This window comes from Neophocaena asiaeorientalis, unplaced genomic scaffold, assembly GCF_003031525.2.
Source record: "Neophocaena asiaeorientalis asiaeorientalis breed wild unplaced genomic scaffold, Neophocaena_asiaeorientalis_V1.1 scaffold14, whole genome shotgun sequence".
Taxonomy (NCBI): Eukaryota; Metazoa; Chordata; class Mammalia; order Artiodactyla; family Phocoenidae; genus Neophocaena; species Neophocaena asiaeorientalis.
In genome coordinates, this window is record NW_020175192.1 from 7,361,305 (window position 1) to 7,377,578 (window position 16,274).

Genomic DNA, 16,274 nt, shown 5'->3' on the forward strand with positions numbered 1-16,274 from the left:
CTGATCATGAGACAGGCTTTGCTGCAGTGCCGGCACCTGGACAAATAGCTCCTCTACCAACAAAATACAAAGAAACTATAAGGGACTAAAGATAACCATGTGCACGTGCAGTTGAGGCAAATTATGGACAACAAGATACAAAAAGAGCAAAAAAACCCAACTGCCACTTCTGAAGAGCCGGGAGCAAAAGCAGAGGGGTGGGATCAAAAGCAGGGTACTGCACACGCCCCCTGCACTCAACATCGCCAAAGGGGTGGGCAAACCAACCAAGCTACCCCTACCCTCACCCCATATAAGGAACCAGCTCGCCGCCCCCCCCCGTGAGAACAAGCAAGGGAGCGTGTCGCTTACCTTCGCTCCCCACTGCTGCAGCAGGGGCGCCAGTAAAGCCTTGCCTGAATTTCTTGTCTGGCCTCTGATCAATTTCTATTGATGGAGGAGGCCAAGAACCCTGGTCGGTAACAGTTAGTTGAGCCCAGAACTCACACCCAGCTCTTCTGACCTTTACTTGTTCACTCTTTCTGCTGCTCCTATCCCTTCACATTTAAAAAAATGAGCCCATCTAATTGTCATGCTTGTATTAAAATACCATCCATTCCCCAAATGGTTAACTCCAGCTAGTGCTCTAGACTTTTTGTCCTCTGTCAAATTTTTGGAAAGGGGTGTCCATACCATCTCTGTTTTCTCATCTTCCACTGATTCCTAGACCTACCATGACCTCCTATCCCCCTCTCACTACACTGCTTTGCTCCGGTCAGTGGAAGCCAATCAATCCACTCTTCTCACTTCTTACTTTAACCTGGTGATCACACTGACACCATGGACCATTTATTCCTTCAAACAAATCTCCACTCTCTTCAATCTCCCAGTCCCTCTTCCATTTTTTTCTCCTTTATTTTCTTAATGGCTCCCCTCTGTCCACCCCTTAACCACATGCAGAATTCTACTCACGGTCTGTTGCTCTCTCTTCCCCAGCAGTTTGGGTGCTGGGGGGTAGGATAGAAAAAGTATAGTGTGGAAAACCATTGAGAAATAAAATATTGCCTGCCGTATCAGTAAACAAAGGTTGTTGCAGCCATCAAGCCATCACATTACAGCTGCCCAGACTGTGAGCCCTGAGGGAACTCAGGATGGAGACAAATGGGCTGCCCACTGCCAAGCACATCTGGCAGTCAGCCGCTGCAGCCGCCCCCAGTAGTACACCTGAGGAAACTCAGGACGAGAAAACACAGGAAACCGGGCCCAGAGGGCCGAGGTGCATATCAAAGGAATGATTTCAGTGAGCCCAGACTCTTGCATCTTCCCATACCTAGAAAAGCGCTAAATTCCCTAACCTGAAATATCTGGGGGTTTTTTTATTAACAGTAATCCTTTGATGTTCTGACTACCTGGTCTCTTGTTGCAAAAACTTCTACATATCCTGGCTTCCCCCTTGGCTCTTCAGAACACCTTTCTCAGCATTTATCTAAAGTCCTCAGAAAGTCTGCTGAATAAAACATAACTCTCAACTTTTAGGTTGTATATTTTTTTCAGTTGACACCATCTTCAGTATTTCAGATAAAATCCTCCTATCTTCCTGATGGAGATCTATTATCCTAATGACCACCTACTTGCCAATGACCTTCAATTCTGATGTTTTTTTGTTTTTGTTTTTGTTTTGCGGTACGCGGGCCTCTCACTGTTGTGGCCTCTCCCGTTGCGGACGGAGCACAGGTTCCGGACGCGCAGGCTCAGCGGCCATGGCTCACGGGCCCAGCCGCTCCGCGGCATGTGGGATCTTCCCGGACCGGGGCACGAACCCGTGTCCCCTGCATCGGCAGGCGGACTCTCAATCACTGCGCCACCAGGGAAGCCCCAATTCTAATGTTTGATGCTGATCCCTGGGCTTTAGGCTCATAAACACAACTGCATGATGAAAAGAGTTCGTTGAATGTTCCATGGGTGGTTCCCACGTAACATGATCAAAAACCGAACTCAGTATCTTGTTCTGCACACTAGTTTCTTCTACTCGAATCATAACCTCATTTAATGGAATCACCATTAATTCAGTCACTGTAGCCCAAAATCAAGAAAGCCCCAAATGTGGGGTAATTCCTCAATTCCTACCTCACTTCTCACCTCTGCATGCAAGGAGCCACACAGTCTTGGTAATTTCACCTTCCTGGAATCTCCAATTTGCCCCTTCCCCTTTAACATGTACCATCCCAGCAGAAGCTCAAGTCCCGTCAGCAGTTCACAGGTTGGCATGAAGCTTCCTTGCCTTCAGTTTTACTTGCCTTTAAATCTCTGTGGCTGAATGGGAAGGTGGGGTGAGGGTCTGAAGATATGACCACGTCACAACCCTGCTATGACACTTCAGTGGTCCTAGACCACATCCTGAATAAATCTAAACCTTAGCAGAGAATTCAAACACCCTCTATAATCTGACCTACTTCTCCCTGGGTAGCTCCATCTCCTTGTTTTCCCACATAGTTCCATGTAGTTTTTCCATACTGTTCCATCTTTCTGTGCTTGCAACTCAAACTCTCTCCTTAACCTGAACATGGGGTCTTTAAGTTAACCCTCCTTCTTCCTAAGGAATTAGCTCAGGAAGTATACCACAGACCTTTAGGATCCATAAGTTGAACCTCTGGTGAGCTCCTGAAACAGACTGTGCTTATCTAACCGTGCTCCCTCGAAAAAACTTGTTTGATAAGTCTATCCTCTCGCCAGAGTATAAACTCTTCAAAAGAAAGGATGGGATTTTATTTATTGCCATGCTATCTAGAACATGTAGACAATTATTCATGGCTGTCCGGCGCTTCCACACCTTAGTTAGCATTTCTTTGATACTTAAAAAGTTTCTAGAATGCACACCCTTGTCCTTACTTATCCTGGTAGAGGGATATTAAATAAGTTAAGAATAATATCACTAGGCTAAAAACGTCCTCAAAGATATGCTGTATTTCTGTTTTGTGTTTTTCGTTTTGTTTTGTTTGCTTATCGTCTGCTCATATTATGTCAGAAGGTTTCTTCGGTGGAGAAAATGAGAGCTGAATTGAAGTAAAATCTATATCCTCTTCCTATTAAACTTCCACTGAGGTTTTTAGAGAAATGGCCATTTTCCAGGAAGTTTAAGGTTTATTTCACGAGAATGGCAGATTGAATAAACTGAGATTTCCTAAAAAGGGGGTGGCCATATTTCTACAAATTCTTCTCAGTAACTAATAGTTGGCAATCAATAACATGAAGGAATATTATTTGGAGAACTTTTTCATCACTGACTGTAGGATATGTTGTAAAGTAATGCACTACTACCCAGCAGTTCTCATCTTTAAGGCTGATGTACTCAACTGTGTACACGTTAGGCAAAAGTAGCATAATTTCTACCAATTCCATAGAAATAACCCTATTCTGTTCATAGAATCACAGTCTCTTATACTTCGGTGTTACTCATACTTTCGACTAAAGTGCCCCCACGGACAGAGGAGGATAAATTCATATCCCCAAGGCATTTATAGATGGAGCCTAAAAAGATGTGGCATCCACCAAATGGCTTGGATGTTTCAAGTTGCATCTTCACAATTCAAGAAAATTTTTTTCCATAATTGTGTTCATGTTTATATTTTACTGACCTCAAAGGGAGTACCACTGATTCCCAAAAAGATGTAGCTTGTCTATCTTGTGGATTCTTATATCCACAGAACACCCCAGCCCCAGGCTGGCATTGTGAAAGACGTGTGTAGTTAAAAAATGACCAATTATGTAAAATGTTCCTCATTTCAGGTTTGTCCAATGTTTTCCTATGGTTAAATACAGACGAACTATATTTGGGAGGAATATCACTGAAGTGACGCTATCTTCTCATTCTATCCCATCAGGAGTAATTTGTGGATTTGTCCCATTGCTGGTGATGTCAACTGTGACCACTTGATTAAGGTGGTATATGGCAGGATTCTCTACTGCTAAATTACTAACTCCCCCTTTGTAATTCGTCAGTATCTTGCGGAGAGATACTTTGCGATCCTGTAAACATCCTGTTACTCCTAAAACTTTCAGCCACTGGTTTTAGCACCCAATGACACTTGTCTTAATTAACTTTACGAGATGCTAAATAATTTTCCATTTCCATCATTCCTTCTACATTTATTCATTTATTGTAAGGAAGAGCTGTCTCTTTCCCTCCATTTATTTTTATATTCATTTAAAAAATATACCAGTGTAGATTCGTGGATTCTTATTTAATGAGTTACAACCATTACGATGATCTCTTTGACCAGTGGCAGTCCCTTCTAGGTGACTGCTATTTCCTTTTTACATGTTCAATTTGAGGAACATTATATAAAATAACTGACTTTACACTTGAAAAATTCAGTGTAATGAACAATAAGGGAAGACCAAGCAATTATTTGGATTAAAGAAGGCTAACGAGATCTCTCAACTGAATGTAAGCCATGATCTAGGATTTGTTACTGTTATAAAGGACTTTACTGAACAACTGATGAAAGATGAGTAAGGTCTTTAGATTGGATAATAGAATTGTATCAATGTTAATTTCTTGATAAATATACTACAGTAATGTCAGAAGATATGTTTTTTAAAAACATACACCATAAAGTATTTAGGGGAAAGGAAGCATCATGTCTGCAACTTAATCTTAAACAAGTCAAAAAATAAACCATAATTGTCTACATACAAATACATATACTGATAAACAGAGAAAGAGACGATGCCAAAGCAAATATGGTCAAATGTTAACATTTGAAGATTGTCAGTAAAGGGCTTAAGGGAATTTTTTGGTACTATATTGCAATTTTTTTTGCAAGTCTAAATTATGTCAAAATAACTTTTTAAAGAAAACCCTATTAGTCACCTACTCACCCAATGCAGTAATTCCTTCTTCGGTATCACTGCCACCAGACTTACATCCCTCGCTTGCCTCTGTACAGACTGCAGGAGAACGTGACCATAGAAATAATGTTCCATAATGGGCATTTCTAGTTACCCCAAATATGCCATCTTAAAACTTAGCTCCCGTGATGCTGCCTCTGGCTTTGGAGGAAAAACAGAATAATCTTGTCTCTAATTCCACGTGGAATCAGTTTGAATACGTCTCTAGCCTTTCTAGGCCAATTATTTCCTTTTTATAATAGCGTTACACATATAAAGTGATTTCTTGAATCATCACCATTACTGCCATTATGGCCACCTTCATGGGTGTGGGACCAGTATAGTCAAACGGGGCCCCATGCTTGATTTAATGGTCTAATACTGATGTCTTGAAATGCTTAATTTTTGAACAAGGGGACCCACATTTTCTTTTCTTTTTTTTCTATTGGAGTATAATTGCTTTACAGTATTGCGTTAGTTTCTGCCATACAAGGAAGTGAATCAGCTATATGTATACATCTAGCCCCTCCCTCTTAGACCTCCCTCCTCCCAGCCCACCCCGCCCATCTAGGTCATCACAGAGCACAGAGCTGAGCTCCCTGTGCTATCCCGCAGGTTTCCACTAGCTATCTATTTTACACATACTAGTGTATTTATACCAAACCTAATCTCCCAATTCATCCCACCCTCCCCTTCCCCTCCTATGTCCACATGTCCATTTCTCTACATCTGAATCTCTCTTCCTGCCCTGGAAATAGGTTCATCTGTACTATTTTTTCTAGATTCCACATATATACGTGTTAATATACGGTATTTGTTTTTCTCTTTCTGACTTACTTCACTCTGTATGACAGACTCTAGGTCCATCCACATCTCTACAAGTGACCCAATTTCATTCCTTTTATGGCTGAGTAATATTCCATTGTATATATGTACTATATCTTCTTTATTCACTCATCTGTCGATGGACATTTAGGTTGCTTCCATGACCTGGCTATTGTAAACAGTGCTGCAATGAACACTGGGGTTCATGTGTCTTCGAATTATGGTTTTCATTTTGCACTCGGTACCACAAATTTTGTACCCAGTTCTGCTGCCACCAGCCTATGTGGCACCTTTCTGTAAACTGGACACCTGTGAGAACACAGGTCTTGGCTATAAAGCAGCAGCAAGAAAAACCAGTCCCTACCCTCATGTGGTTGTAGCCATGCTCTGGGGGGTATTCCTGCCTAGTGGAAGGCAGGCTGCATTTCAACACCAATCCCCTTCCTTGGCTAGATGTTCCTGTGTAGTGTGCAACTCCATCAGGAGGCCTGGACTCTCAGATCTTTCAGTAATATTCAAAGAAGTAAATTTCAGTCCAAAGGGAAGAAAGCTCAACCTTTGGCCAAGTAGATAGTATTTTCTCTTCACTCCGGCCGCATTCTTCCAAGAGAAGAGGAAGGAGGATTTTAAACTTCTGTGCGATTGCTACCAGGTGCTGAGAATTGGTCAGAACATGTTTTCCATAACCTCTGAACAGATTCCATGTTCTGAAGAGGAAGGAAGGGAGAAGTGCAGATAAAGCTGGACGCCTTGGGGCCCACATGCTGCACATCGCGGGGCTGTGATGACTCACCTACTCCCGATTCCCTTTAGACCTCCTCTTTACCGCAGTAAACATTAGGAGTACTTCACAAGCCAGGGAGGACAGAGACGGTCCTTATAATAACAGCATCCTTGTGAGCTACGGATTGGCTAAAACCAGTTGCCATGTTAGTCCCATGGCACCATCATGATACACAGCTCACAAATGCCCTTTCGCAGAACCATATCCAGCATTGACAGGATTGCCTTTCAAACCAAACAAACATCTATAATACAAAGGTGATAGATAAGGCTCCCCACCAGGCTCAGGGGTCAAGACAGTGAGAGCAATGCAACGGAATCTTACAGCAGGTTACCATCTAACAAGGGAAAACCAATCCACAAATAACTTCACGATAACCATGATTCTGGGAAAATGATAGTAAGTACCATGTGAGAAGTGCTAAAGAAATGCTAGGAGAGTTCGAAGATGGATATTTAGGTTTTATCAATTTTGAAGCTGGAGATGCTGGAGGGGACCTTGTTTTAAGGGCTCAGTCGGTATGTCGGGCTGCTGAGGTCAATTAGTATTAAGGGATTTGCTAAACTAGGTTTCATAAAGGACACGGTATCCACAACAGACCTTGGATGTAGGAATTAGGTGGACAAAGGCAGGAGTGCGAGATGCGGCTGGGAATACACTCCAGGAAGAAGAAAGGATAATGAGCACATCAAGGAAAAAGAAAAGTCTATGTCCCAGAATCTAAGCTGTCCTAACTCAGCTGGAGCCCAGTACGCTTGTATGGATATAATGGGTAATAAGACGGAAAACAGAGGTTAAGGCTGACTGAACACCAGACACACGTGCCGATGTGTGTTTTTATATGTATTTTTGCCATCAAGAGGGCGTTATGGACAGTTTTTAACAGGTGAAATTATTTATCAAAGCCATGAAGCCAAGATCCATAACTTAGGTCTAGTTGGATAACTCCTGTAAGTTCTCAAAAAAGATACCACCCTCCCCCACCAAAGCAAATTAAAATAATACTGTTTTCGCTATGGGCATGTAATTAGGTAGGGAGTTTCATAGCTTTTAAATGAGATTCTCTAAGTTCTTCACTCATTCTTGGTGCGACTGTATAGATATTTTAGGAGTGTCTCAAATAAGCCATCTATTTAAATTATATTCAGGATGCATCATGTTTTATAGATTCCTTTTCTTAAAAAATCAGCAGAACAATGGGTTCCTGCTGCGTTTTATCTCAAGTGGCCAACTTGCTATGTGACTATAACAGGCCAAGGTTTCCCTCATCCCCCCAACCCCAACTCCCGTATTGAAGAAAAGGCTCAGGTGTTAAGAAGAGTGTGCCGGGGACTTCCCTGGTCGTGCAGTGGTTAAGAATCCGCCTGCCAATGCAGGGGACACGGGTTCGAGCCCTGGTCCGGGAAGATCCCACATGCCGCAGAGCAACTAAGCCCGTGAGCCACAACTACTGAGCACTCGTGCCACAACTACTGAAGCCCGTGAACCTAGAGCCCACGCTCCGCAACAAGAGAAGGCACGACAATGAGAAGCCCGTGCACAGCAACGAAGACCTAACACAGCCATAAATAAATGAATAAATAAATTTATTTAAAAAAAAGAAGAGTTTGCCCGACCAAGGGGTGATGATAGAGGCCAAACAATTTGTACGCAGATGAAGAAGAGGGAAAAACGGCAACAGCTAAGCAGCCAAATGTTCGCCCATGAGAATAAAAAACTACGAATAACTGAATATTCCTTTTGACAACTGTCCAGGGGCAGAAATAACAGTTGCTAGAGCAGCCCGACTTCCTCCAGCGTGATCGAATCAGACAAACGAGAGGAGGCCAGTGGGAGCCACTCCCTGCAGATGGACTTCTGCCAACCTGGTGGGGGTGAATGTGGGTTGCTTTATTTATTTATTTTCCCTCCAGAAAATCACTTTGAAATGGAGCCTCAGCTATTTCCAGCCCCAGGTGATTGGATGGGCAGCCAGCCGACACAGGGTGGAATTATTAAGAAAATGGTTTAAGATGACAGGCACTTTGGCTACTACAACAAAATCTGTACTGATTTTTTTGTGACCACTAAGGCAGCAGTGAGTCATGACTTATATATATAATATATAATAACATATATATAAAGTATATATATTATACATATGTATTATATATGTGTGTATGTATATGTGTATATATATAATAACTTGACCACGTGGAGGAACTCAATTTCTTCAGAAACAGAACAGGAAAGCAATCACTGCTTTCCTCAAGGAAATGCTCAAAGGCACATGAACTTATCTTTCTATGATGGTTCTCAAACTCCCATCTAATAGAAAGCAATCAACACGGCTTGGTAGCAAGATCACCCAGGGAGGATGAACGGACGAATGTAAGATCTGGTTCCATGTCTGCTGGGGGACCTCTGGTCAAGCCACCTAACCTTTCTGAATATCACTTTCTCAGCTATTAATGACGACATTGGAGCTATGGGTTAAATCCATATTTCCCAAATAGTGCTCCTAAAGGTGTTCTCAGGGTCTTGCTACTCAAAGCAGGGTCCACAACTGGCAGCATCAGCGTCATATGGGAACCCTTAGACATGATAGAACCTCGGACCTTGGACTGGACATACCAAATCACGTCAACTGAATCATCTACATTTCAATAGGAACTCAGTTGATTTGCATATGTGTTAAAATTTGAGAAACACTGTTCCTGAGCAAGCTGTCCCAAAGATACCTGATCATAAACTCACCTGGATAACTTCATACAAACACAGCTTCCCTGGTCCCTCCTCAGGTCTGGGGTAGAAGCCAGGAATCTGCATAGTTAACTGATACCCCAGGTGGGTCCATTTCAATAAAAATATGAGTGACATAAATAAAATAATTGTGTCTATATTGTTTCCCTTTGAAATCGAATGATCTCTAAGCGATACCATGTCAGCGAGCTTCCTGGTGTTTTTATAGAGATAAGCTAACGTGATCATGACAAGACATCCCTCAGCTGATGGCCCAGATGCCATGAAGGTTTTGCCCACTGCATTTCTGAAACTGTTAAATTCTTAATGGATCATTGGTTAAATGCAGGAAGCATAAGGAGCTCTGATGTTGAACTGCAATAATTTAATGAATCATATAAAAATGACACTAATTTTGCAAAGTCCCCTCAAGACAACTGTCAGATTCGTAAGCTACATTCATATATCAAAATCCTTATTTAGCACATGAAGATGTCTTTAGCACTTCAAAAACCAATCTTAAAAAGTAGAAATATCGTGACAATTATGTCCAATTTGGCTTTTCACTTATTGGGAATAAAAACTATCCTCATGTACAATGTGTTATTTGCTGGGAAGTGCTTGCAAATAGCAGCGAGAAATCTCTTATTTCAATAAAACATGAAAGTTATACAAAAATAAGTGGTGTTTTTTTTCCCCTCCTGCAAGCAAATCAAAAGAATTCCAAGCAAGGTCCTAAAGGCAGTTTTTCCCCTCCACTTTCGATGGCAATAAACACAGTTAAATTTCAGTGTACATTTTAATGTATACTGGTCTCCAAGTCAAATGCAATATTTAATGACAAATCATGTCTTGACTTGCATAAATAATTTAAAATAATCTGTCACTTGCTACATAGAAAGAGATTAAAAATATATTGTAAATATTAGAGATTATATTAAGCTAACTGCATAATACAGGCTTTAAGGATATTTTTTTTTACTTAAAAATCACACCTTTATCATATTCAGATGTGCATATCATACATAAGAATGACAAAATGATTTTTTTGATCCCTGAAGAGGTTTGCGAGATTAGTACCACAAAAGTATCAGCTGACTCTAAAGAGGTAGGAAGTGATAGAAAAGTGTTTTCCATTTTTTAAAAAACATTCTGTGATCCTACCATACTTGGGAGAGTTGGATACCTAGGGCTGGCCTAGAATGGAGTTTTAGAGTCTATATAGCCATGAGCCACAGAAAAATCACTAAGGCACTAGAAATGTAATTCAGTTCAATTAGTTTAAGTATTAACACACTTACTGGTGAATGATGCTCGGGATACAGAGGATCAACTATGTCATAAAATAATAGCCAATGACTGATAAGAGTTAACACCGCGTTAGGTGTGGTTTTAAACACTTTGTAGCTATCAATACTTCTGACTCTTCCAGTAGCTATGAAGTCAGCACTCTTTTATCATAATATTAAGACACAGAGATGAATCGACTATCCACCATCACAACAGTAAGTAGTAGTGGATTTAGGAACTGGAAACCAACAGGACTTCAGTATCTGGGTTCTCAGCCACCAGGGTACACATTTACCCAACTGGAAACTCTAGGAGCAAGGGCGCATGGCAGAGAAGTGAGGGTGAAACACAGAACATTAAAGTGTTTAGAAGGATGAAGCAGACTGTACACGATCAAAGCCTATGGGAAATTAACAAAATGGGTCTGAGCCATTCTTTGCCAAACTTTATAAGCAGGGGGAAAACCTCTGGAGGTTTCTAGCAGGCACGTGACAGTCAGGAATGAAGTGAGCAAGTATGGAGATGACAGAGATTGGAGACGGACAGATTAATGAGATGCTATTTATAGGAATTCATAGAATAGGTCATGTGGGGCTCAAAGAAGTACAGGAAAAAGAGGAAGGGGAAAGTGACACTGACAAGGAAATCAAGGGAACTTGTGTTGAAATTCCCTGCGCGCGGTTTTGCCTCTCCTTTCTTCAGGATCCAGAGGATAATCTGCCTCACCCTGACCAGGATCAAATACTGGGTTGGCCAAAAAGTTCGTTGAGGTCTTTCCATAAGATGTTACAATACAATACCTCGGCTAGCCTAGGCGAGGCCATGCCAGGAGCACAAAGCTGGACTTGTTAAGGAAGAATAAAATCAAACACATTCCCTTTCTCAACTGACCTGTCAGAAAGTATTTGTGGGCTAAAATTAACTAAATAACAATAGGAAAAATATTTCCCATGGCTCTTAAAACAAGAGCGCAGCTTGCAAGGTCCTCCTTGGTCTCCTAGGACCCAGGCAACAGCCTCCCAGATCACCAGGATAATGAAGGTGAAACGCCTATGCTGACAAGGAGATGTCATTTCCCAAGAAATATAAACGTCTCTGCAAAGAGCAATTCACTCCTATTCTTAATCCCTAAACCATCAACATCTGCTACAAAGAATTCCTTGAGTCCTTAAATAAATCCCCCTTGTCCCGTATTCTTCACGGCACTCTCAAAAGCAGCATTAAAAAAAAAGAAACAATAACCATCTCTGCCCGCCATCTCTTTGTTGGGGGAGGGGTAACACTCCTGGGCTCACAAAGGAGATTTTATGGGGACCCATGGGGTGGGTAAGATACATTTAAGGAGGAGAAAGTAAGTTGGTGTATTTCTAAACATGTTTGAGATGATAAAAACGCTGATGCTGAAACATGATAAAGAAATCTTAGACTCTCCTGAAAGGCAATCTTCTTTCCTTTTTTTTTTTTTTTTTCCCCTCAAGCGTCTTTTTTTCAGTCCTACTTGGGTCAAAAAAATGCAGTTTTAAAGCCCATTTCGATGTTTTAAGATTCAGAGGAAAGAGGTTTAACAGGAGGCTATAAAACTCCCTTAATCTTTAATGTCTTATTTTCACAGATTTGCTGGCGAAGTAAACAGTCATTGCTCAACTTTTCTCATCAATGCCCCTTGAACTGTGTCATTCATGATGAACAGCAGAATCTATTTGCGTGGGTTTTTTTTTTTTTTCTTTTTCGGAAACCGTTTTTCCCGGTACTGTGGAGGCACCTGCATTCTGGCAACCTAGGCAGAATCTCTTAGCCCAACTGATTTGCTGATTGTCTTCTAGGGGAAATTATCAAACATTTAAAATACAATTTTAAAACAGAGAATTGAGTAGAGGTGGAGACAGTTCTGATGGTGTCTTGCTATCCTCTCATCCCTGTTCTGCAGAAGCACCTGGCCTGTCCCAATGCTCTTCAGCTCTATGGAAGGCTAGTCTGTGCTCCTACACGACAAGAAGGTCACCGAGAATATACTCACAGGCTATGCGCACGGAGGCCTTCCTGCTCTTGGAGGTCCCCAGGTGGCTCCACGCCACACACTGGCACCAATAGTCCTCGGGCCCATGGAAGTCCTCTACCTGCTGCCTGGTGACGTTGATAAACACCTCCCGGACCTTCAGGCCTGCAGAGGAGATAGAACCAATCCACTGAGGCTGGTGTATTTCTCAAACGGAAAGTTAAGGCCAGCCCAACCTCTTCCTGTTAATTAAACCATTCTGTTTTTAATCAAGGTGAAGTTTTAATTACTTTGACAATAATATATTACTGCTAATTAAATTCCAACGGCTGAGTAGGCTGGAAAGAACAAGTGTAAAGTATCGTCAGCCAGTGTGGTTCCCATACAATGGAATCATTTTCACAGTACCTTGACACCATGCTTTTTCCGTCTTCTTTTGAGCTCTTATAAACATTTATTGTTCCTTTTTTGTTTGTTTTTTCTTAAATTTTTATTGGAGTATAGTTGATTTACAACGTTGTGTTAGTTTCTGCTGTACAGCAAAGTGAATCAGGTATACACATACATACATCCACTCTTTTTAAAATTCGTTTCCCATATAGGTCATTACAGAGTACGGAGAAGAGTTCCCTGGGCTCTACAGTAGGTCCTTATTAGTTATCCATTTATATATAGTAGCGTGTATATGTCAATCCCAATCTTCCAATTTATCCCTCCCCACCGCTTCCCCCCTCTTTGTCTTTCTTGGTGTAAAATCTACCATGAAGAAAGTAGCACCAAATTAATTCCTGGGATTCTGGAGACTAAACAGTCCTCAACAAACCAACCCCAGAGACATAGTTCCAAGTGCTTCGAAGTGTTCCCACCCCTGGGTATGGCAGCAGGAGAGGGTCACTCTGGACGTGTGGCTTAGAATAACGAGAAGACAGCGAACATGCAATGGGACGGGTGAACGGCTGGGAATCCAAGGAAAAGCCAAAACTTCAGACAACAAATGGGAAGCAGACAAGTTGAACTAAGCTGGTCTTGAAGCCTTGAAAACCCTGGAAGGTCCCTGGAGCAACAGAATGAGGAGGTGAAGAAAAGAGAGGCTTTCACAGAAAGCGGGGTTAAGGCTACACCTGGGAAATGAGATAAAAAATGCCAAGGTCAACGTCTTAGTTTAATTACTATACCTCTGCATTCCCATCTAATAGTTAAAAAATTTGCCTGGTGTTTCTTACTGAGGAGTTTGAGTTTCTTCCAAACCTCCAGCCATAGACTATCAGCCTTTCTTTCTTTGGGAAGGATAGCCACCTCACAGAATGTGCCAAGGAGCAAAGGACGCCCTCCTCAACACCATCAGTTAAATCATCACAAACAGGGCAGCAGCCTTTATAATCGGCATGCTCTCTCCAGCTAATAGGCATCTGCCGAGGCTGTGCCCTGCCCTGAGACAGGCAGCATGGGAGAAGGAGGCGATGCTTACTGAACTCCACTAAGTGCCCAGCATCACAAGCCTTTAGCCTATTCACTCTTTGCATTTCCGCAGTGTCCTAATGTAGCAGAGGCTACTGTATCCCCACTTTACGGAAGACAGAACTGACTTAGAGAGTCATTTGTCAATAATCACACAGCCTGTAAATGGAAGATCCAGGGTTTGAAGCTAGATCTGTTTTACACCCAAACCAGCACTTTGCACAGGTCCCTCATAAAAATTCGACTCTGTCCTCGTACTTTAGGTACTTATACATAATTATGGAAATAAGACTAATGCATGGAACATTTAAGGAAAAAATTAGGTGCATGACTATGATTTTTCCTTTACTTTCAAAAGGAATTCAGGGGACAGGACCATCAGTATAGTCAAAAGGAGCCAGGGACTGTTGGTGGAGGAGGTGGAATGTGATTATATCCTGGGTGCTGGTACGATTTAAAAAACAAGAACGGAGGTGGATTAGTCAGGCTTGGGAAACATTCCCCTCTACCCAATCAATAACATGTTATTTATAGTGTGTGGTGAGAGTTTTACGGCCACATCAATCACCACGTACACAACCTGAGTTAGACTTTCTAAATTTGTAGGAGGTACCGCATATAGAAAATCATCCTGATGACAGCTGATAATTCACATTTCTTCCGTTTCTGCAGAACGCAGAAGCATGCCTTTTACCTGTCAGAGACGTAAGAGTCCTGAAAGTCACCTCCTACGTGGAATAGGAAAGAAGCCTTAGAGGGGTTTTTATTGTATTGTTGCGGCTGCTTTTTTAAATTTGCACTTAAATAAAAGAGAGAATGAGAGGACCTGGAGAAGGTGGAGCTGGCAAGTGAAGGGAAAGGGAAAAGGAAGTCAGATTACAAAAAAGTTTGTGAGGACAGAAAGCAGACTGAAGCGTGACAGCCATATTGGACTTTTTAAAGTTAGGCTGCATAAAAACAAAAATAAGGAGCTAGGCTGTAGACAAGAGGACTTGGTTTATATTTCACAGCTTTGAGACAAATGGTGGATGATCTACTTTGCATAGTGCAAGAGAGGAGAGAAAATCCTAAATCAGCACATCCAGGTTCCAGGTGGGGTAACTTTGATATGTCTGAGCTCCCGTCATGTGATGGGGAGACCTATGAAGCAAAATACGCCAATCATGTGGGAATCAGGTGTCACTGAAGAAGCATGCATGATAAGCTTAGAAGGTCAGAAATGTGTTCAAGCTCATGTGGAATTTATACATACACACACAACTTATACATGTGTGTATATGTGTGTATATATATGTGTGTGTATATGTATTATTTTTTTACTTTCTCCATCTTATAATATCTAAACCCATCAGCTTTCTCTAGGCTGCAAATGAAGATAATCACCATCTCAAAATGGTTCAAGATCATCATATTTATAAAGCAGAGAGTTCCCCATCCAAACCTTAAAATATGCTATGATTTAATCTACGCATCACGGTGTTTTAAGGGGTACATGCGGCCTGTTTTAATGAGCTAAGGTAGGACACTCAAACAGAAATGAGCATCAGGAAAGAATAAGTTTACACTCACAGATCCCTAGAAACAAGAGGCAAAGCACCCAGGGCCACACGGGGAAGCACCAGGGTCAGGAGGCAGAGGGGGCAGGGGGGAATGTGGGCAAGAGCCTTTATTGTGGTTTCCACGGGAAGGAATCAGAGAGGCAGGGTAAAAAGATTTAGAGTTGGCAAGTTTGCATCATTTCAGTGGGCTCCGGGACAGAAAAGCTGTCCCTACTTGTCTGGTACTGGGTTAGGGCAGGGGGATATGGGTCAGCAGTGTAAGAGCCTGATAAAAGAAGGGGTTGGGGATAAAGCTCTGGATCGGTTGGTTTGCATATGAAAAGCACGCTCTTGGGCCAGTTGTTTGCTATGTCTAGGAATTAGCCAGCCCTGGGCAGGGCAGTCCCCCTCCAGGGTCAGTAAGACCCTAAGATGTCAGAGCATCAAATCCAACACTTGCAAACATGGTTATTACACATGGACAACCACACAATTGTTTCGGAAAGCGTAACAGTAGGCCACAGACCCCCACCACGAAGGTCAAAACTGATCTCACCCCATTCATGTCAGGAAGTCTGGCAACCTCTCATTCAGACTAAACACAGCTGAAAGGAAAATGCTGAAATCACGATTTCAGCATTACGATGGCTCAGTCTCAAGTCCCTCACAGGGGTTCCCCATGGGTTTGGAGAAGCAGAATGAATTATCAACCAAGTATTATCCAAACAGTGTATTTTGCTTCAGATAGCATCAGCGTATCAGGTTTCTTTAAAAGGCCACATGTGACTTCACA

General features: G+C 42.0%; 1 protein-coding gene across 1 annotated transcript in view; it reads right to left on the reverse strand.

Annotated features, from left to right (window-relative positions):
• The window catches only part of UNC5D (unc-5 netrin receptor D), a 584,073-nt gene that overhangs the window by 234,356 nt on the left and 333,443 nt on the right, over positions 1-16,274 (reverse strand). Inside the window, exon 3 of the mRNA XM_024765069.1 lies at positions 12,507-12,650. Coding sequence (XP_024620837.1) covers positions 12,507-12,650 — 144 coding nt within the window. The remainder of the gene's footprint in view (positions 1-12,506; positions 12,651-16,274) is intronic.